Below are 22,613 nucleotides of genomic sequence, written 5' to 3'. Positions count from 1 at the left end.
TTCTCAGTTTTGCAGGTTACAGGGGGAAAAAAAACTCTCTCTCACCATGTCTCAGTTGGCTGTTCAATCTGTGGATGGCTCCTCCTCTTACATTCCATTCTAAATCCTTTCTCCCTATTTTTAAATCTGCATGTGTATACAATGTGTGTGTGCAGCGAGCACATTTACATACACAATTCCGTAATGCACAATGTAGCTGGTCCGCTAGCCTGTACAAATTATTCATCTTTGTGGAAATTGGATTCTAATACCAGTACCTATTTCAGGATCATTTCCCGATGGTAGAAATTTCAACAGGTATAAAAATAATAAATGAACTGTTTAAGAGCTCTGTTTTTGACAAGAAATGGTTATTCCGTATAGTGCCTCATGTAGATCCTAGGGGTGGTTTCTGTTCTCTGTATTCTGTGTACATTCTATCCGCTCTGTTATGTACTTATGCAAAGTTAGTTTATTTATGTAAGCCTACTTAATATGAATAGGGAGGGATGTTTGCCTGTATCTTCTAAATGTCAAAGAAAACAGTTGTGTTTGGATTTAACATTTCCTCCTGACATTGTGAACGGACAGGACAACATTGTACTAGAGCCAGAAGGAGGAACTGCCTAGAAAGTCACTACCAGCAAAAGCAAAATTGACCAATGTCATTGTTTAACCTGACAGTGAAATGCAAGCAAAGTTAACCGTCTAAACGCTGAAAAGGAAGTGAGATTGGAAAAGCTCGGTTGTGATAAGGAAGGGGTGGCTAATGCCAAAGGAAAGATCCCTCCTCCCGCTACTTTCCTATTGACAGAATCCCTGATAATAAAGGGGATGTGAGTGGGTGTTCACAATTACTCTGGTGGAGGATCTGTTACACACCCGTCCAATGACAGCACCAGGCCTTTATGAAAGTCCCTTCATTTGACCGTTCTGAGTCAGCCTTTTGTTCCCAACACTCGTTTTCTTTTCTGAAGGCTCGATGTCCCGCAAGCTACCATGTCTGTCTCCCGGCTCTCCTTATAGTCCATAAAAAAACCCTTCTTCTTTTTGCTGTATACAGCCTAACACAGCTGCCCCTCTGGAACTTATAGTGCTCCGCTGTCTCCAACTCAGTCCAGCGGGCTGGACCCTGGAGCAGAACAGCCCCAGGGTCTGGCTGTCCGGCACTCCAGGTGTCAGACCTTCTTGGAGCGGGCAGTCCCTAAGTGCTGCTCGGTTTTGCTTTCCTTTGGGTCATTTTTCACTCCGCTCTGTCAGGCCCTGGGGCGGGGGGGGCGGCCATCGCTTTCCCTCGCCCTGCATGAATTGTTGAGCCAAGCTGCAACGGGAGGGGGGATGTTTAAAGTACAGATGTCAGTGCCTGTCTTCCTCGCCCTGCGCCCAGTGCCACCTTTCCAAACGCAGCTTTCCCTGCCTCGCAGGGGGACCACAGCTGGGGGGGGGGGGGCTCATAGCTTCCGCGCCCCCCCCTCCGCATCCCCCCCTCTCTGCTAGCCCAGCCCAGCGCGGGATGCAGACGGGCGCGGAGTTTTTGCGGCAAGAAGAGAAGGGGGCGGGCGGGCCGGGGGAATCTCTTCGCCCCCGCCCCGGCTCCGCGGTGCTGCAGACGCACCTGGCGGCCGGGGGGCGAAGGGAGACTGGGCGGGTGGGGAAGGCAGGTGACTCCCTCCGGTCCAGGCCGGGTCTGCGGGCGGGGAGGCGGCCCGGCCCCGGGGGTGGCGCCGGCCGGGGGGGGCGGCCAATGAGCGCGGCGGAGGGGGGCGGGCCGGGGGAAAAGTTTGCCGGGAGCCAGCCGCAGCGCCGCCTGGCCGGGCCAATCGGAGCCGGGCCGCCCGGCTGCAGCAGCCCGGCCAGGAGCGCCCGCGAGGGGGCCGCCGGTGCCTGTGCCTGGCCGCGCCAGCCCGCGGGGGAGCCGGGTTCGCGTCCCGGCCGGGCGGGCGATGTGTAGCGCCCGCGGGCGGCGCTAGAGCGAGCGAGCGAGCGAGCCAGCGCGGCGGCCCGAGGCGGAGGCGATGGCCATGGCCGGGGGCGGCGCCCTGCGCCTGGCGCTGCTGGCCGCCGGCGCGCTCTGCCTGCGGGGGGGCTGGGGCCAGCCGGACCCCCCCTGCCAGCGAGTCCGCGCCGCCTTCCAGCGGCTGCAGCCCGGAGCCAAGGGGCTGCCCGAGAGCCCGCTGCCAGGTGAGCCGCACCCTGCCCTGCGCCCGGCGGCGGCTGTCTGGGGCCGGGGGGTGGGGGGAGACTCGGCGGTGGCGGGCTGGGTGCTACTCCCCAGAGGCGGCTGCATCCCGCGCCCTGGGAGCTGTGAGTCTGAGCCCGGGAGCGCTCGGGAAGCAGCAGCCTGGCTGGGGGGGGAAGGGCGTGCGCCCATCCCCGTCTCCTCTGGCCTGCGGGCGCTCTCCGGCTCCTGCCCGTACGTCCCAGCCGGCTGGGGCTGGTCTCCTCTCCGTCCCGCTCCCGGTCCCCGCAGAGAGCCGGGGTGGCCCCGCTGCACCTGGGCTGTGCTCGGAGCGCGGAGAGCCGCTGCCGGAGTGACTCCGGTGCTGCCGGAGTGACTCCGGCGCGGCTGGAGGCGGGACGAAACGGACGTTTCCCGGCTGGCTCCCGGCTCCTCCTCGGAGAGCTCATCCTGCCGAGGGCTGGTGCTGCGCGGGGCGGGGTGCCCTGATCGCCCCCGCTTTGGCAGGATCGGGCCCGCCCCGCCTGCCGGTCTGGCTTCGGGCACGCTCACCCGGCTCCGGAATTTGCACCCCGGGCCGCGGGAGCGAACGAGCAGTGCCTGAAACGTGTCTCTTCCCCCCCCACCCGCCGTCCCTCCTCGTCTCCCGGCCAGGCAAGGCTAGGGCGGGCGTGCGGGGCAGGAGCAGCCCGCGGCTCCGCTGTGAGGTTTGAATCCCAGTGTCGGTGCTTTTCGAGAGTCTTCACCGTCTCTGTCCAGTTTAGACAACGTCCGCTTTTGACAGGCACCGGAGGTAAAGCCCAGCCTCGAGTGTGTTGATGCAGACAGGAAGGGGAGAAAGGGAATGGAAACCTGCGGAAAGGGTTCATCAGTACTTCAGAGTTAAACGATCCTAGCGAGGGTGTGATGAATTCTGTGGTGGAACTTCAAATGCAGTGACTATTGTCTGGTTTGTTGCTATTATTTAGAAGCAGGAGCTAAGAGCTGCAAGTCGCATGCGAACTTGGAGACATCACAGGGCCCACTTGACTTGTATCTTTCCTGTCTAATGGCACCCTAAAAATGCGTTCCTGATGATGTCGAACTGGGTTAAAACAAAGATGTCGAATAATTATCATGAAATGGAATTAGCAATAGATTTGCTTTTTTTTTTTTTTTTTTAAACCCTCTTTTATTTAGGGAAGATTTGGATGAACTGTTAGGGTTGGCTATTCAGATGGAATTGGGTGAAGGAGAGTTGATGTCCTTTATACAAACACTGGACAATGTGGGAAATTAGCCATTCTACAGAGGAACTTGCAGCAGCCAGAAAGCGGCACTGGGCTCTGACACATGATTGAACAGAACACTCAAAAGTCACAAGGTCTTGTTTCCCACCGTGGTGTTCTGGGGCACCCTATGTCTTAGTAGGACCCAGTCACATCTCCAGGGGTCGTGAGCCTGCTGTCATGCCGATCGCTGGTCCAAGCCGCCTCTCCCAGGGCGACGCCTTGTCTATAGGAATGTTTACGAGGTGGCGGTGTGGTGTAGGAAGTCAGTATCTGGGAGGAAATCTTCGTTCCCAAAGCTTCAGTAAACGTAGCCCCCTCATCCCTTGTTTCAGCTCTCGGCAGAGCTCAAGAATGGCTTCGGTTTTGAAAAACGAGGCTTTGCGAATGGTCAGGTTATAATGTGACTCCCGACTTCGGAGACGGTGAATGAATAGGAAGAACTCACGGAGGAGGGGGCCCCGATCCTGGGCTTGTGGACAGCAATAAGAGCTTTACCATTGACTTCGGCAGCGTCAGGATTTAGGCCCCAGATTAGCAAAATGCTTAGGTACCTGCCTAATTTTGAGGGTGTGAATTGTCCCACTGAGATGAATGAGCCCTTAAAGTTAGGGACATCCACAGTCGGGGCCTACCCCCAGAACGTTTACACCTTCAAAGTGGCTACTGTGAACACCGGGGGGACTCCTTCTCAGCGCACTTCCTGTGGACTCTTGCTGGGTCGTGTGCAGTCCAGGCTGACGAGAAATTGTGAAATGTGCGAAGCTGCAGACAAGGAGCCTTTGTGGTCTGCAGCCAAAGCTGCGTGTTAGTGCTTTAATGCAGATACACACAGTCAGATCAGGGCCAGGCTACAGCGGAAGGGCTGTAGCATACCTTTGGCTGAACACGCTGTACAGTATGTGGCAGACCTTTACAGAGACGAAAGAGCTGGTACAATCCCCAGAGTGCATCGGACATGTGCTAAAGTACCTGGGTACTAGTTAAAGACGGCAATAGGCTGCAGAGGGGGTGTTACTCTTTCTTTCAGCTCTTGCACCTAAGGAAGTCTCTCTCTAATTTTTTACCTCTTTAAAAAATGGAAATGAAAAAACTGAAATTCATGCTTCCTAAAGTCCCCTTTTAACTCTCTCCAAGCCAGTCCAGCGCTCTAGCTGTCTGGTGTTGCAGCACGTAAAGTATATTACCTGTGGCTTGGGGAGCCATAGAATATCGAACCTTATCACAGCAGAGCTGAAATATTACTGTTGTTTTGCATTGCAATAGCACCTGAGGGCTTCAGCCTCTTGTGCCAGGCACCATGCAAACAGATGGCAGAGACAGCCCCTGCACGGAAGAGTTTACAGTCTGAGCATAAAAGACAAGCGACACCAGGTAGACACAGCGGTCAGGGAGGGGAGCATCAGGGAACAGTGGCATGATCATGGGCATCATGTTAAGTAGCAGACATGAATATTAAGGCTGTCTTCTATTTATGTATCGCCTTTCATTGAGAGTCTCAGCACTGGCCATCCCCTAGATACAAGAACGGCTTCACCCGTCTCTGAGTTGCAGAACATTTGGGACAGGAAGTGGAGAAGAATACACGTGCATCCAGCTTGAGACTCCAGAGTATTGCTCTGACGGCTGCGAATTCTGAGCCCGTAGCTAGACAGACCTTTCTCATTTCTGAACCATGTCTTAAATGTGTGGCAGTAGTGGGAGAGAGCACAGAGCCAGCCGTTGGTGGGGTAGGTAGGGGCATGCTTCCTCTCCTCTCTTCCTATTTCCCCTTTCCCAGATTCTTGTGCTGTCCCTTCAAAATAACTGCAGGACTTTCACTCCTGCCTCCCTAGCTTTCGCATGTGGTTGCACCGTTGGGGGGGAGTGTTTTATATGCCATGCATGACTAGAAATGATTTTTATATTGTTTCTAGTCAGAAACCATATTCGTTTGAATGGCACTTTCCTCTAAGTACTTAAAGTTAATTATCTGCATCCAGTAGGTGTAATCTGGCTGGCAGGCAGGGCTTTGCACATCCAGCGAACTCTCTGAAGTGTGCTAAAACGAGTTTATATAGCGAACAAACATGTGGTGGGTAGAAAGAGAAAAGAGAACAGGTTGTGGCAGCTAAGATCTTCCAAGGAAGCAAAGTCCGTTAAAGGGGAAACTCTCCCGTATTGCTCAGCGTGTTAAGCTGAGAGCAGAAAAGGTCAGAAGAACCTTCTCTGCAGACCGGGGATCGTATTTGGAAATCAAGGCCTTGATCTTGGAATGTGTGTATATAGCCCTGCAGGCGAAGGGGGCTGCCCACAGAAAACTCATTCCAGGAGTGAGACTCCCCCGAGGTAGCCAGGCTGGGGGGCCCCTCACCATTACCTGCCCGCAGGGTGAAGCAGTCTTGTCTGGGCTTGCTGCGGCTCAGCTCCCTGAAACCGCCAGCCTCTGGCTGCGCTAGCCCTGCCTTCCTGGCCCCTGCAGGCCTCTCTCTGTACATGTACATGTCGGCGCAATTCCCTGCAGCGTGCGGCCCCTTTTCTATGATCACTCTCAGAGCACCAGCCCGGCTGCTCCCAAAGGAGCGGGATGCACCAGCTTGTCAGAGCCACCTCCGGACCAGCAGTTGGAGGAGCACCACAGCCCTGAGATGTATTTAGAGTGAAAACAATACGTTTATTATCAAAGGCTAGAGAAACGGGTGATAGTGAGTAAGGACGTTGGAGACAAATGGCTACATATGAAGCAAAATCATAAATCTCTTTCTAGAGACCAAACGTAACTAGCGGGTTAAATCCTTGTCTAGCTCACCCAAAGCTCTTTTCGGAGTTGTCAATCAAGGCTGGCTGAAACTCCGCTTTCATGAATGCAAACGTGCTGTCTGTTTACTTCCTGAGTTCAGAACGACAAGGTAGCGTCTTTGCCTTTTGGAAGCGCCCCCAAAGTTGGTTGTCTTTACTGGTAGACAGGATAATCATCCCGGGCTTGCTGTTTGCCTGTGTGCGCCTTCCCTGTAGATTTCGCATCTTTTCATCAATGTTTGACTTTGTGTGTAAATGGAGATCCATGGCGTTAGCTTACACAGCTTAATTTACATCCTGATTGAGAGCTCGGTGAATAAATATCTCTTTGCCTGACCGAAAACCTATTTTTCACTTCTGCTGGTGACTAATACCTTGACACCGACGCTAAGAACGTATTTTCAGTGTGTATATATACATAACTGGTGACATACTATCTGTACATACATTTCACAATGGTATTCATAACCAGTGTGACATTGGCTTTCACTGGAGACCTCACTTGATGTTCTTTGGTGAACCAAAATGTACATACCAGAATCAGGATATTTCTGTAATCCCCTTGCCGGTTGGGGTCACCCCAAGATTGGGACCAAAGCTCGTAGTTACAAATTGCCTAGAGTTGTTGATGGCAAATTGCCAAAAAGTGCCATCTCTTGTGATCCTGGTAGGCAGAAGGCTTCTTGCAAGAGGCTCCATGAGTACTTGTTCCTGCCTAGGGGAATGCTTGTTTTGGAACTGGAGGAAAGCTGTAACTATTTAGACACAAGTGTCACTAAGCTGGGTGGGGAAGAAACTGTTAAAATAGTTCTAGCACCTGATGGCAGCTTTTGTTAATCTCTGTTTGGAGCCAAACTCTATGAGCCAAACTCTATAATCAAGCAAATCTTCCCACTGAAGTCAATGGGAGTGTCGCGTGTGGAATTGAATTTGACTTTTAGCTCTTAGGCTGCTGTTTTTAGTCAATCAGATTTCTGGAACTTGATGGGAAGGGGCTGAAGGTTTCCCCTTCCCTCCCACATCGTCCAGTCCTGACCATGTCATGCGGTGGGCAGATTTTTTCCCTTGGCAAGCTAAAGACCAGTCAGCCAGGAAAGAAATGTTGAAGGGGGTGATAGGGGCTGGTTCCAAATGGTCTCCGTCAGGGAGATACGTTATGTGGCCCCAAAGAAATCTAGTTGCAGCAAATCTCATGGGGAGCCCCCAGCAGCCCAAAGAAACCTCCCCTTCCCAGCAGGAGATAACAGAAAGGCAAACGATTCTTTTGCCCCACTCCCATCTGGTCTCCTTTCCACAGAGAAGCTGTGTTGCATAGGATTCCCATCAGCTGTGTGGCCCCAGTGGTGTGAGGAAAGAAAAGCACCAAGCCCAGCCTCAGGAGTGGTTGAATGCCAGGAGAGGGGTGTTTGCTGCCTCCTGCAGTCCCCTAACATTCTGGTGCAGAGCTGGGTTGTATTTTGTTCTTCTGCAGCAGGAAGAACTTTCCCTGGACAAGTTAGCTTTCATATACCGGTAGCCATGGCTTTGAGGCCTCAGGGCACAGACATGGATGCAAAATTGGTTCATAAAATGTTTCCTGTATATACTGCTGGGAGAGCTGGCACCCTCCCCAGCCTGCTCTGCAAACACAATTTATGTGCTGTGTAGAATCCAAACTTACCCTCTTTCTTGAGTTTACTAATAATGAAAACAATAAATGAAGTTCAGGTCTGTCATTCTCCCCAGGCTTGGCTCTTCCTAGGGTTCCTCCCTAAGACAGCTCAGTCCCCACACTAGATCCTCGTTCCCCAAAGAGCCCTTTCCACCTCCCCTATGTTCAGGTGGAGTAAGCAGCCATTTACCTTTGGTGAGCCTGCAGAATGTGCTTAACTCTTTACTAGCTGGATCAGTAACTGCTAAGAGGGTGGGTGTGTTAAGTAAACCTACCTGCTTCTTACAATCACAAAGTTACAACTTACCAGCTCTGAAATGGATTTTATGTATGCCTAAGTACAGAAACTGGATCATCATTAAAGTAATGACTATTTGGTTATACTTTGGATCTGGGCCCTACTGGATGCCTCTATAGAGTAATGACACTTCAAAGCATCCACTGCTTCTAGTACCAGCTGCATAAATCTTTGTAATAGGGGAAGCATCACTCAAGTAGTATTTTCCAACCTTCAGTTTATTGCTTTTTCCCTTTGTGTATCTGTCAATTAATAGTAATAAAAAAAAAAAAAAAAAAGTTCTGAAATTCCCAGTCACAAGTCACCATGGCATCAAGTCACTAAACTGCCTCTTTACGTTTAATATTAATGTAGAGAAATTGAGTATTTAAATAACTTGTATAAGAACGGCTGTACTAGGTCAGACCAATGGTCCATCTAATGCAGTATCCTGTCTTCCGACAGTGGCCAATGCCAGGTGCTTCAGAGTGAATGAATAAAACAGGTAACCATCAAGTGATCCATCCCATCAGTCAGTCTCAGCCTCAGGCAAACAGCAATCCCTGCCTGTGCTGGCTAATAGCCATTGCTGGACCTATGAACTTATCTAGTTCTTTTTTGAACCCCATTATAGTCTTGGCTTTCACAACATCTTCTGGCAAGGAGTTCCACAGGTTGACTGTGAGTTGTGTGAAGAAATACTTCCTTTTGTTTATTTTAAATCGCTGCCTATTAATTTCATTTGGTGACACCTAGTTTTTGTGTTATGAGAAGGAGTAAATAACACTTCCTTATTTACTTTCCCCATACCAGTCGTGATTTTATAGCCCTCTATCATATCCCCCTTTAGTCATCTCTTTTCCAAGCTGAAAAGTCCCAGTCTTATTAATCTTTCCTCACATGAAAACTTTTACAAACCCCTGATCATTTTAGTTGCCCTTTTCTGCCTTTTCCAATTCGAATATATCTTGTTTGAGATGGGGTGAGCAGATCTGCACGCAGTATTCAAGATGTTGGCGTACATGGATTTATAAAGAGGCAATATGATATTTTCTGTCTTATCTATCCCTTTCCTAATGATCCCCAACCTTCTGTTAGCTTTTTTGACTGCTGCTGCACGTTGAGTGGCTGTTTTCAGAGAACTCTCCATATTTTTAGCACAGACCAGATACAATGATTTCTAGGAACGTTGCTTTGCTTTATGAGCAGTTGTGTCTCATGGCATATATAGAAGAAATACTGTGATATTAGTCCTTCAGATTACTTAATATTATAGGCCCGGGGTCTCTGTGGATCCATTGTCACTTTGGAGGAGTGCTTTGAAGGGACAGGTGTCCATGTATGTAGATCTGGTTCCAGGATCACACTTTAGAAGTGTAAAATAAGTTACTCACTGTAACTTTAATATCTTTCAGGAAACAGAAGCAATATTAATTGAAGGCATCTATTAGAGCGTAGAAAGGTAGACTGTTTCCAAATGGCATTATGTTTTCTGTGATGCCACAGAGTGCGATGGTGTATTTGATCGCACCTCCTGACCTAGCAACCGTCAGAGAGAGTTTTATTAGTCAAGGGAGCAGCATGGAGTAGTTTAGATTTGATCTAGAGAGGAACATTTTTTATATGTATTGAGGAGTAAGGGGCAAACACTGAACACTGGGGCCTCTCCAGGAAAACCTTAAGATACCAAATGAGATTTTTTTGTGACGTAGAAGGTATTTTTGAAGGTCTTTTGAAACAAAAATGTAATGCAAAAACATGAGCGGATGTGAAATTCTGTGCTGGGATAACTTACACGGCTGTTCATCAATCAGTAATAAAAAGTAAATTGTCTTTCTTCTATACTTCCTTTTCCTTTGACTGACTATCTTGGTTTAGCTCTTTGTCATTTTTGTGTGTGTGTATCTCTCTCTTTAATAGTTACTTGGATTCCTTTTTTGCAGGGTGTTTTTTTAGTCTTTCAGATCAGTTTGTGTATCGGTTGTAGACTGGAGATTTGTGCCAAAATTTCCAACTTGTCTGAGCGTAGACTCCTAAACCCATATGTAGGCACCTAAATTAAAGTGGTCTGATTTTATTTTTAAGGTGCTGCCTAGTGACGTCCGTGGGATTTGTGGGTGCGAAGCACTCTTGAAAAGTCAAACCGCTTTAATGTAAGCGCCTAAATATGGCGTTAGCGATGGGTCCCCAGGTTAGAAGCCTTTGCCTTTGGTAACTAAAGCCATATTAGAACATCATCCCGGAGCCACCCACAGGAGCTCTGCATGCTTCGGAAACAGCGGAACTGGCTGAATCTGCATGTTTCACCCAGTTGGGTCTGAGTGTTTAGACTCACTTTCTGCAAAACCACAGAATTCCTGAGCACTTTCCAAGCGGAGAGAGGTCCGCTCCCTGCCCCCGTAGAAATAACCTTTTCCGACTCCTGTGAAATGTGCTTGGGAGCTTCGCCTTCCCTTGTGTGCCACTGGCAATCTTAGCAGAGACACGAGATGGGGGAGGTTAAGCCCATGCTGGTTAGATAACAGAACATGGCTTCCTAAAAATGCAATGGCGCAGATCTTCTCCCAGGTCTTGTGCAGCTTGGGAACGTTCCCAGTTATCATCCCTTGGTGGGCGGTCAGTGGAGGAAGGCGGGTGAAACTTTCAGCCCTATGTATCTTAGGGGCACAGCTTCTAAAAATTCTTCAGGGGAATGGTCTCTTTTCTGATCCCTGGAACCCCTTTGCCTCTTACATACCCGGTGGGCCTGGGCCAGACCCTGACCACTCCATCCCAGGGGGCTTGATGGAGTCAGCAGTAACTCCATTGGGCGTTTTCTTGTGGTGTTAACAAGGGCTGCCCCGTAGAGTGGCTCTCCTTAGGCAACCTCCTAAAGCGACAGAGGTTGGGTGCTAGGAAGGCTTTTGGTGAGTTCTGTGGGAAGGGGATGGAGCTGCATTGGGTTCCCTCCCGTTCCTCTGGTGGTTTTAGGGCCATAAGAGTGGGATTTTCCCCTCTGCCTTAGTATACTATGAACTGGGGTGGCGTGGAATCACCTTCCCAAGAGGGGAGGGGAGGGGAGGGGGGAGTCTCCATCTTGTTTCACGTAAAAGCTGAGGAATATTTGTCTCGGTAGAAATATCCAGGAGTGATTATATTGTCTTTCCCTCCCTTCATGGAATCCAGTTTCCAGTGCTCCTAGTTCCTTCCCTTTGAGAGAGGCACTCCAAGGAGACAGTGGAGATTAAAGGTCGGCTTTCTGGAGTTGAGATGTAAGGTTTTAAAAGTGGCTTGCTGAATGGAAAGCCTGGATTTGTGGGCATTGGAATGGATCCGAGGAATAGCTTTAAACAAACTTTTGTTGGCTTCATGCACGCTCTCACTCGTGGGCGGGCTCGCGTTATACCCTGTATCTCTCTTTTTTTTTATAATCTGAGCAGAACTAACGTTGCTTTCATCCAGGCAACTTTTCCATTTAGCTTGGCATGAAAGTTTCAGATCTTAGTTTACTGGATAATTGAGCTTCTGTTCTTCATTTATTTCAGGCCTGCAATTTGCTCTCTGGATAGTAAAGAGCAAAAGCAGAACCTTAGAATTTAGTAACCTTCTCAGGCAATCATTTTATAGTGAGATCATTTTCTTCCCCTAGGGTTTTGTTTTTTTTCCTGGTAGAAAAGGGCTTTAATTGGGAGCGGGAGGCCACGCCCCCAATATGGCCACTGTTCCCCCCCAGGCGCAGCGCGTGGCAGTGGGGGGGTCCCCCCGCCATGGGGGGAGGGGCCCGGCTGCCTCTGGGATGTTAAAGCAAAGCACCGTCTGGGAGAATCCGCCTGTGCCTTTAAGAGTCCCCCTTTTAAAGGGGAGGGGCACCTGGATGAATCACGATTGCTCTTAAAGGCAAGGTTCACAAAGTGTTCCACCCCTGGCTGAGTGAGTGAGAGGGCCCCAGCTCTGTGTCTTTAAGAGCTTCTTTAAGGTGCCAGTCATGGTGTGGGAGGGCAAATATTCATCTTCCAAGACAAAGGCAGCAGAGAAACACGTGACCTGAGTTGAGGGCTTGCCTATGCTCTTAAAGGGGAAGTGCCCGCACCTGGCCAGCCAAGGACAATGCTGTCCAAAGATTCCCCGATCCGGCCTATGCAGCCTCTGCCCCTTGCAGGTGCCTTTAAAGAGAGCATCGCAAACGTGTGGAGGACAAATAAAAAACATGGTCTCCAGGCCAGTACCTGTAAGAGCTCCTTAAAGGAAAGGTGCATGTATCTGGAGGACACTAAATACATAAATAAATCACTCTTCCAGGCCAGGGTGCTGATGGGGTTAATTATAATAACATCCTGAATAGTGTTCTTCTGGGACTTTCTGATGCCTCCAGGACAGTGTGTGTTTGTGTAATTAAAATTATATATATTGTGTCCACACAAACTGTAAGTCAAACTCCATGTTCTTAAAGATGTACTTTAAAATGGGTGAGAGCTATTTCCGGATAGAGAACATAAAATCTGTTTACTTCGGTCTTCTTTAGAGCCTCACATTAAAAATGTTTTTATTAGCATTGTTATATTTTTGTGGCAACTGTGTGCCCAACCTGGCAGGACTTGAATAAGAATCCAGCATCAGACAGCCCTGTGAAAGAGAAGATGGAGCACAGAATAAGGGATAATTAAGGGATAATAAATATCCCATGTGCTACCCATACCATTCTGACTTTAATCACCTGTTCAACGAGGTTGGTTTATAATTTATATCTTTTTAATTAGGTTTTAAAAAACAGATAAATGAGCACTTGACCTGTTTTCTGAACAGCTGCATTTCCCTTCGCCACACAATGTTGAGCATTAATATTCAGTGGCAGATGCTGAATCCCTTTATCACGTGATTTAAATAACTTTTTATTTAAAAAAAAAAATACTGCAGTGGCAAGGGGAAAAAATAGCCAAATGTAAGATTTTAAAGTGTGAGACAGGTTTGTTTCTCTGACTAGTCACCCTAAAGTGTTCATAAGAAGAATGTGTGGTTGGTAGTAAAAACAAGACCCATAAAGTAATTGACTATAGCCATCAGGAATTCCTGACCAACAGACGCCTGGTGTGGTGCTGCTGTATACAAAGGGCCCTCCTTGACCAATTGTCTGGGGAGGTTGCCGCAGGGTAACCATGTTAAACTCCTAGGGCCAGAAACTCATCTTGTAGACTATGCATGAACTTGGAGTAACTTCAGTGTGGTTACCGCAGATCTAGGCCATGGTGCTGCAATTAGATGTGGATGGACAGACAGACACGTTGGTGCCCCTGCAGAGCTCTACTGAAATTTGTCGCCTGTCTGCCTGTCTCTGATGGCAGGATTGGGGTCTTGCTGTTGCATGGCCGAGTTCAGAATTTAGTCCGTAAGCCCTTAATAAAAATTTTACATCAACTGCATGGAGATGATGTGGATACTGTAATCCCTGCTGTACTAAACACTTGCCCATGGAAGTAGTTCTCCCTCAAAGTGACTTTGAACGGCATGCTGAACAGCAGTTGATTTAAGAGTGAATTTTAAGATTCCTGTGTCAAGGTGGGAAAAAGTGGCCATCTACACTACTCCAGCTCCAGAAATGTCATCATTCTGTTTGCCGTGAATGTGTGCAAAATTACTGGAGCATTTACACTGCTATTCCCCAAGATGGCATAAATGCCACAGCACTGTAACATTCCTTCGTCTCCACACCTATACCTACCTACCTATGGGGCCGGATCCTGCACTCCCTTAGCCCCACCTGTAGTGTTCTGCAGGGTCAGGCATACGTGCCGAGTATTGTACAACTAGAAATTGAAAAAGATGAAAAGACGATCAATACGTAACCATCTCAATGTGTTTTTAATAAACCTGTCAGGGTAACTTGCTAGAGATTTTCTCTCCAAAAAGAGATTGTAATGATCTGCACCAAAGGTAAGAACTCATTTGCAGTGGCGGAAAATGGCATTACAAGAGGCAGCGGTTTGAAACTAAGAAAGGAAAAATGTAGGTTGGAAGATAAAACAATCTGAACAGTGAGGACCATTAAGCAATGGAATGATCTTAACGATCCAGGAGCCATCACTGGAGATATTTAAGAGTTAGATAAAATACTTGAGGGAGCAAATTTGTAGGGGGTTGGGACTTTTACCCCCTCTCATGTAGAACTCCAAGAATATGCAGTAATATATGAAATGCATATCTGTGTCTGACCTTATGCTTGGTGTATATTGCCAGATGTTCCCCACCTCACATCAGTATGTTGCTGAATGAGCAGCTCCTGATACAGCCTTGTATATAAACTATTTTATGCAACATCAGTAATACACTGGTCTTCTGTAGCGTGTGCAATTTGTACAGCACTGGCGCAATGAAATCCTGGTCCACGCCGAGGGTTCTGCTATAATATAAATAATAACAGAGGCTCTCCACGCACTTCACAAACAAGCCTCCACAGCTGGGAGGTGGAAAAAGCAGTTTGTTCATCTCGAAAACGGGGAGAACGACAAAGGCAAGAGACGGGGTTTCAACAGCCCAGAAAGCAGTTCAATGCTTAGTTCCCACTGACTCCGAGTCGAACGCCCCTCCACTCCCAATTGACTTGTTCCATGTCACATAGCAAGACTGTGCCAGTCAAGAATAGTACCCGAGAGCGCCTAGCTCCCAGTCCTGTGCTGTAACCGCAGAACCGTACCCTCACCCGTTGGGCTGCAAACAGCAAAGCCCTAAACCTGCAAGGATCTTACTCTCAAATTGCTGGCCTGCCCTGATTGACCCCCAGGATAGTTCACGTTGTTGTCTACCACCATCAAAATTCTGGGCCATAAAAATTAACTCCGACTTTCCCCTTCCTGATCGCTCCCCTATGGATACACGTGGGACATATTATTTTTTAAAGTAAAAACCACTTTGAGATCTGGAATAGCTCAGCTGCTAGTGATGAGGATGGGAGTTGCTGAGATAACATTGCTGTTTTCCATTCCTCCCCCTCTCTCTCTCGCGCAATTCTCTTCACTGCTAGATCTTAGAGATTTTTCTGTAGTTTGTTTGAAATTAGAGTGCTAACTTACATCCTGGTTTTAATGAACCAATATAGGAGAAATAAGCCCCTGCATTAGCAGTAAATTGAAAGCTATGCAGTAGAATTAAAGGTATTGTGCTATGTATTTTGGGTTGCAAATTGCCTGGGATTTAATTCTGAAACACTTTTTAAAAAGTGCCTTTATGTGACAGCTTGTTTTAGTAATACAATGTCTTAGTTTGTTGGGCAATTTGACAGTCATTGTTAGTTTTCAGCACCTACAATAAATGTCCTTATGCTCCTATGAAGTAATCTATCTTTTATGTCATTAATACACTTGTATGATATTCCTACTTGTATTAAAACAGAGGTTTATTAAACATGCAGTATCTGTTAGCAAGAACCTGCCCTGCGCATAAAACGTGGGTTGGGAACGGAATGTGTCAAATCGCCTTTTTCTAGTGGGGGAAATGTTTCAGTTTTCACTGCGGCTGAGCCATGACAATCTGGGTCTTTTTATCTCTTCTTAGGAAAGTGTAAGATCGAGGTTTACATTAATATTTATCTTCTTCTTTAATGTTCCTTTTTCTTCAAAAGTGGTTTTTGACACTTTTCCCTGATTAGCTGAAAAGTGACTATAATAAAGATATTAAAGAAGGAACCCAACAAATATAACGATGATTAATCCTCAGATCAGAGTGATCATTTACTGAAGTAATGGCAAAATCAATCAGAACTTGCTTCATTTCGATTTAAAAACCCCTCCTCCAGACTAAGCTCTAAACCAGACTTCTAAAGCTAGTGGAACTGCTGTGTCTGACTTTATGAAGATTGCGGGCTCTTAGGGCCAAGGACTGCATCTTGCTGCTGTTTGTCAAGTGCCTAGCACAGTGGGAATCTGCTGCTTGCTTGGCGGCCTCTAGAAGCTACTGCAACACAAGTAATTAATAAGAGATTTCTCGGAGATGAAGTCAGAGGTTGTCATTGACTTCAGTGCTGGTTGGATTTGGGTCTCCACACCTCAAATTGCTTTTTAACAGCACATTAAGTACTGTGTACCCACCCAGTGCTAGGAATCACAGCAGTGGACTAGATAATTTGTATGATAATGGCTTTTTATTCAGATATGAGGGGTTTGTCCTGTTTGATCTGGTGTGCCTACAACTTGCTGTTGGAAGGTAGTTGAATTAGTGTGTGTGTGCACATCTGTGTACACACACACACACACACACACACACACACACACACACACACACAATATATGTAAATAAATAAGAGTCCAAGAGCTACAAAAGTGACTTGGTTTAGCGAGCCCCAAGCTGTCATAAAATCATGAGATTGGCTTAAAAATCATGAGACTTTAAACCTCTCTCCCTGCCCCAAGACCCCAATGATTTAATGCACTAATAAATGTTGGGTTCTTTTTGTTTGCCTTCTGGTGTTGGAGCTATTACGGTTCCAGTTTTCAAGCTTTTATTTGAAACCACCAGGGCCACAAACTCATTCCATTTTTTTATACTGTGAAAGTTCAGATTCTCACCGCATCACATGCCTCTAGGAGCTGGGGCTTTTCCTGAATGGCCAAATCGCATGGGACTCAGGATTAAATCAAGAGACTTGACAATATCTCAATATCACTAGACTAGTGTTGTGACTATACAACTGGAGATACCCTAAGGGGCCTGACTTCCAGAGAGCAGGAACTCAGCATTTTCCAAAAGACCAGGCACCCAATAAATGAAGCAGCTAAAATGACTAGTTCTTTTGGAAAACCATAGGCATATATTAAATGTTTTCCTGATCCATCCATTGCAGAACAAGGCTGCCCAATGTCTGAGTACAATAAATACAGTTCCACCCAGACTTTTGCAAATAGGCCCTGATCCTGCAGTTGGGTCTCTGGAGCCTACTGACTCTTACGGTGCTCCAGGTCGCTGTACGGGTCCGTCCACGCACATCCTGTTACCTTCAAGGGACTTGCAGGAGTTAGGCAAGCAGGATTTGGCCCGTAGTGATGCTAACACAGTGGGAGAAACCCTATATTTGAATGGTCTTCTCTTAGCTGACATTAAAAACGGAAAAATAATTGGTTTGTCCTAAACCCGTTCCTGTTCCGGCTGTGGGTTCGGAAGGCGGGAGGGCGTAGGCAAACTAGGTCATGCTGTCATTTGCATATCCAGCGATCTGCACTACTTCAGTCACACAAACGCCTCCCCCTCAAATCTTCACTCCTCTTCCCTGTCAAACCCATCGTTTTCCCTGCGTCGGGTTCTCCCCTATCTCCCACCCTCCCACCCATGGCATGCTCCCAGCTGGTGCACAGCCATGGAGGTGTGAGCAGACTGATGGACTATGTCGCTTTGCCCAACGTAGCTGCAGCTGTGTCTCTAGGACAAAGCAGGTGAGGGCTTACGCTTTAAGTGGGGTTTCGGCGACTAGATGGTGGGGTCTGCATAGTTACTGTCCAGCTAAATCCTCCTTGCCTAGAAAGCCTCTTCCCTCAGCTCTGCAGCTGGTAGGGGATTTCCATGTGCTGAGGCCAGCTTCTGACCCTCTCCTCTCTGTCTGCAGGGGCAGATCTACAAGTCTGCGTCCCAAAGGGTCCAACCTGCTGCTCGAGGAAAATGGAGGAAAAGTACCAGGCAACCGCCCGTCTGACCATGGAGCAGCTTCTCCAGTCTGCCAGCATGGAGCTGAAATTCCTCGTCCTTCAGAACGCTGCCCTCTTCCAAGGTAAGCGTGCGGAAGGGCTTTCGCTCGCCTGGCCGGACGGGAGTGTTACAAGCGCGGCTTGGGAATAATGGGACCTTCCCGGCTGCTTCGGGAAGGAGCAGTGTCTTCTCCCGCTCTCGTCCTTCCGGATGCCACGGGGCACTGGCCACTCCTCTGACCCGGGCCGGCACCCTCCTTTACTGCCTATGGAGGACAAACCATGCAACTCTTGCCTAGTGAGGGCTTGTCGCTGTTGAGGGTACTGGGGAAAGATTTGTAGCAATTCAGCGCTGGGGGAAGGAGGTGAACAGGAATCGTTAGACCTGTGTCTGCTTTCCCCTGAGCCGGAAGGGGGACGTCTGATAGTCCCTCTGTGAACGGGATTCTCTTTCAGAAGGAACCTTGCTCTTTTCTTTGGGCCCTGGGAGTACAACGGTGTAGTGCTGCTGAGGGTTTGCTGAGGTGTGAAAGGATCTCTCCGTGATAGCGACTGAAGCATTAAATACATTCCCACACATCTCAATCTGGGCCGTGCCCTGTAGCCATGCTGCAGTAGCTACGTGCTCACTGGACTGTGGGTTTTCAGGGTTTGGCTAATTAATTCATTGTGACATTCTGATGTGGAAGCAGTTGGTTTTCTTCTGAACTTTCACAGCGTGAGGTCTCTAATGATCAAGCAGCTCCGGCCCCAGATGTGACAGTTTCCACATGTGGAATAATTCGCCATTGCCAGCAAGAAATGACAAGACCCAGTAGCCAATGTCTGAAACAGCTACAGACGTCTGTGCTCTGTTGCTGTTGGCTTAGCAGAGGAAGCGTGGTGTAATTTGCAAATCATCAGCATTCTGAGCCCCAAAAAAAGGGTACGAATGGGACTGCCTTACCAGTGTGTCTGTCTGGTTTAAAACCCCCTTTGGCAGCTGTTTTGTGCCCTCTGGTTCCTGCCTGTTCCATAGGAAGGGCTACTCAGCGCACTTCTGATCTGTGCTCTGCCCTCCCTTTAGGCCAGGTTGGGGTTCGAGGGGCAATCAGCCGAGACCCTCTGCTGGTGCTGGAGGAAGAATCGGGCACGCTAGGAGCAGGACTTGGATGGGAGATGGGGCGGGGAGCATAGTGGACCAACAGGGAAAGAAGAGATGGTGAAGCCTGAGTGTGAGTGGCCCAAGGAGATACCTCTGTGAGGTCATTCTCAGGACCTCAGGGTAATACTGCTGCGTGATGGAAGTTTTCTTTGTCGCTAACCCCTGTCGGGTGTGGAGTGGGGGTTAGGACAAATGGCTAGGAAATGGCTTCTCTACGGCTCCTCTTCTCCACTTTCCATTTCAAATGGGCTGCTCCATGCTAGGTTTTTTTTTTTCCAGTCGGTTTTTGCTTCCAAACCTCAAGAAAATGACAAATAGCCTCTAGTTTGTAAAGTGTAAGGGCTTGTCTGGCGAACGTAGACGCTGGCCCTGGACGCAGAGGACAGGAGGAGCCTATGCCAGGTGTTTCCCTGGTTCTCGTGTTGCCTGTGGCTTTTGTGACAGTGATTTCTGAGGTGGCAGGTTGGGACCTGTGCACAAGTCCCCTAAGCAGGTTTATTTCCAGAGCTGCACTGGATGATGCTGACGGTTCATCGCTCAGAATGGTCCTACTTGACACTTTCAGCATAACTGTCCTCTGAAGGCATTTCCTCCGCGCTAACTGCTAATACTGCACAGTGCTGCTCTGAGGCAATGCGGATCAGGAGGATCCTGACTCGACAGTTGGGTAAACTGAGGCACACAGAGCTGAAACGATTTGCCCGAAGTCACAAAGCAAGTCAGTAGAAGGGTTGTTATTCCTGACTCCCAGCCTCTGGCCCTAGCCACTAACGCACACCATAATATCAAAGGAGTAAAAAAGAGAGCTGGGTGTCCCTCAGGGACATTGGATATAGATTCTAAGACCAAACATTTTTCTGTGACGTGCAAATAAGTTAAAAAACATCCCTTTGTTTGGAACTAAACAAGCTGGTACTTGTACAGTTCCTTCCATGTAAACTCCATAAACCCACCAATCAAATCCGTGTGTGGTGTGTAGTAATATTTTTGCAGATACCTAGTACAGATCGCAGTCCAGAATGAAAGTCTCACTGCGGTAACGCTGATAGTTAAATACCGTCTCTGCCAGCATTGCGGACTCTGAGCACGGCGGTAGTATGTTGCTCTGTTCACAGGTATCTGTGGTTTTTTCCTGTCTTTAATTTGACGATGTGTTGTTTTCTCAGCAAAATTGCCCTTTGATAAATGCATTTCATTGCTAGAATATGGCTATTGGGGTAGCCATTTGTGCTCGCAATTGCTCTTCAAGGGCTTTCCTCCAGCAACATCTTTTCTTCCCCGGCTCATGTGAGATAAAATGATTGCATGGATGATGACCGACACAGCACTGGGATTCAGTCATTCTAAATTCATAACTATTTTACTATATTAAAAAAAAAAGGTCTGAGCCATCCAGCATTTTCCCAGTGTGCTCATATCCTTTGCAGAATAACCTGCTAAAGACATGCGTCTCGTTTATTTTTGACCATGCCTCGCTAAGGGCCAGATCCAAAACTTACTGAAGGTGATGGGAGTCTTGTAATGAACTTCACATCAGACCTTAACAAAAGCCCTGTTCGGATCCCATACTTAGATTGTCAATGTGTGTGCCGCACATTCTTCTTGCTCTGAAAAAATAAGTGGATAGAAGGGTTTTTGTAGCTTTTAAAAATAGAATTTGTCTTATTCGTGCTAAACAGAATAAGGTAAACCGAATGGGAGAATGATATGACCTGTACAGGAGTAATGTGGAGCATAGTCAGAAATAATTCACAGCTAATGACTAGGACTGGCCAGAAAATAAGAATTCCCTCCTATGAAAAATTATGAGGTTTTAGAATCTGCTTTTGTTCTGCATCAGAATGAAATCAAGATCTTTTAAAATTTACACCCCCCCCCCCACACACACATGTCCTGATTTTATAGGAACAGGCCCGACATCTGGGGCTTTGTGTTATAGGTGCCGAGAGAGAGAAGCGCATGAGCTGACTGGTCGCCTTCCTTCCCCTGACAAGAAAAGCCGGTAGGCCAACGGTTAGGAGGATTAATCTGGGATGTGGAAGATCCACCTCTAGATAAGGCAGGGTAGGGACTTGGGTGTGGGAGACCCAGGTTCTAGGTGATTTCCCTAACCACTGTGCTGTGGGCTATTCTGGGTGGTATATTTCTTTCATTTTGACCAGAAATTTCATCCTGAGCCTGCAAAACCTCCCTGATGAAAGTTCAGCTGAAATTTCATGGATACATATCAAAGTTTTAATTTCAAAGAATCAACGTTTTCTGATGAGAAAATGTTTTGCTGAAAAATTCCCGCCTAGCTCTACTAATGAGACCAATCCCTGGTAGAGCAGAGCTGTAGTGATCCCATTATAAAAGGGTCAGTATCTAGCTGGAGTCCAGGAGTAGCGCAGTTTAATTAGCTCGATATACATTATTTTGGATTCAAATAAAACAGATTACAAACTTTCAAAATTTGGTCCTTTACTTATCTTTGGATTTAAAAGCTGGGCATCCTGTAACTGATTGCCATTTCATTTTAAAAAAAGTAAAACGTGGGTCTTCATTCTTCTGAAAATTCGTTGGCTGCTGGCGCATCAGTGGCCATGAGAGCGGCTAAAAATGGGTCTCGACCCAATGTATGGACTCGATAAGAGATGATGTAGGCCAAAAAAGCCTTGGAAAGGCTCACTCTCCCTGCGGCACGAAGCTGTGGAGGTGACAGGGAAGAGAGGAATTTCCCAGGCTTTTCTAAAGTTGTAGCGCTTCGTGCAACAGAATTTTTACCCCCTCACCCCTTCTCACCTTCTGATTCTCAGTCACATCTGTGCAATGTGTTTTACAGACTCACGTTTCCTGGAGAATCTGCCATGGGAGATCATGAATGGGATGGGTGTGAAATAACAGGCGACTGCTCCTGGCACTGGTTACTGTACTAGCATAGGGCTTTGGGCCCAGTTTTCTGATGGGGTTTAAAATTTGTCCCTCTGTATCAACTTTGTCAAAGGTGGGGGACACGGGGCTGGCGATGGGGTTGTCAAAGGTGGGGGACTCTAGGAACTGGGAACTTCAAGGGGGGGAAAAAAAAAAGCCCAACCTTGTGAGATTTGCAATAAAGCTGTGAGTTGTGACACTGTAAAAGAAAAAGCAGAAGTAATCTGTAGAGGTGGCTTGGGAAAAAAAGAAGTTATTCTGAAAAACTGTCCCTTGTCCTCCTCAATTACTTTGTCAAAATGTCACAGATTCCATGGGTCTGACCCAAGTATCCCCTGGGAATGGTGTGCTTGGAGGAAATAATTGTGTTGCTGCCTGAAGCAGTGTAATATGTTGGTATGGGAACACATCCTGCCCACTCACAAAAAAGAAGCAGCCCTTCAGAGTTCATTTTCATATTTCTAGCCTGACATCTAAAGGGACAAACAATATGTGCCCAGATGTTATTATTTTTCACTAAATTTAATTTCTTCCTGCTGAAGCTATAGCAGCCTCTCTGCTGATAAAGATCAGGGGAAATTGTCTGGCATTCACAAAAATCTCATCCAGGCATATCTGTTACCATGTTCACTTAGCAAAGTTTATTAGATTATTAGAGTTGTAGACCCTTGAGCTCTTCCTTTATTGCACTTTTAAGAAAACACAGCAAAAAAAACCAAACCACTGCAAAAAAACAATCTTCACCAAATTTAAGTGCTACAATTAAGCCCTGGTCTTGTCTTA

General features: G+C 47.6%; 1 protein-coding gene across 1 annotated transcript in view; it reads left to right on the top strand.

Annotated features, from left to right (window-relative positions):
* Positions 1–1,844: 1,844 nt before the first annotated feature.
* GPC3 (glypican 3) overlaps positions 1,845–22,613 on the top strand; it is a 251,700-nt gene continuing 230,931 nt past the window's right edge. Inside the window, exons 1-2 of the mRNA XM_067548021.1 lie at positions 1,845–2,160; positions 17,698–17,859. Coding sequence (XP_067404122.1) covers positions 1,995–2,160; positions 17,698–17,859 — 328 coding nt within the window. The 5' untranslated portion in view covers positions 1,845–1,994. The remainder of the gene's footprint in view (positions 2,161–17,697; positions 17,860–22,613) is intronic.

This window comes from Emydura macquarii, unplaced genomic scaffold (assembly GCF_026122565.2).
Source record: "Emydura macquarii macquarii isolate MOO-44397 ecotype Brisbane River unplaced genomic scaffold, CSIRO-AGI_Emac_v2 contig_1253, whole genome shotgun sequence".
NCBI classification, from domain to species: Eukaryota; Metazoa; Chordata; order Testudines; family Chelidae; genus Emydura; species Emydura macquarii.
This window is presented reverse-complemented; position numbering and strand designations above follow the sequence as displayed.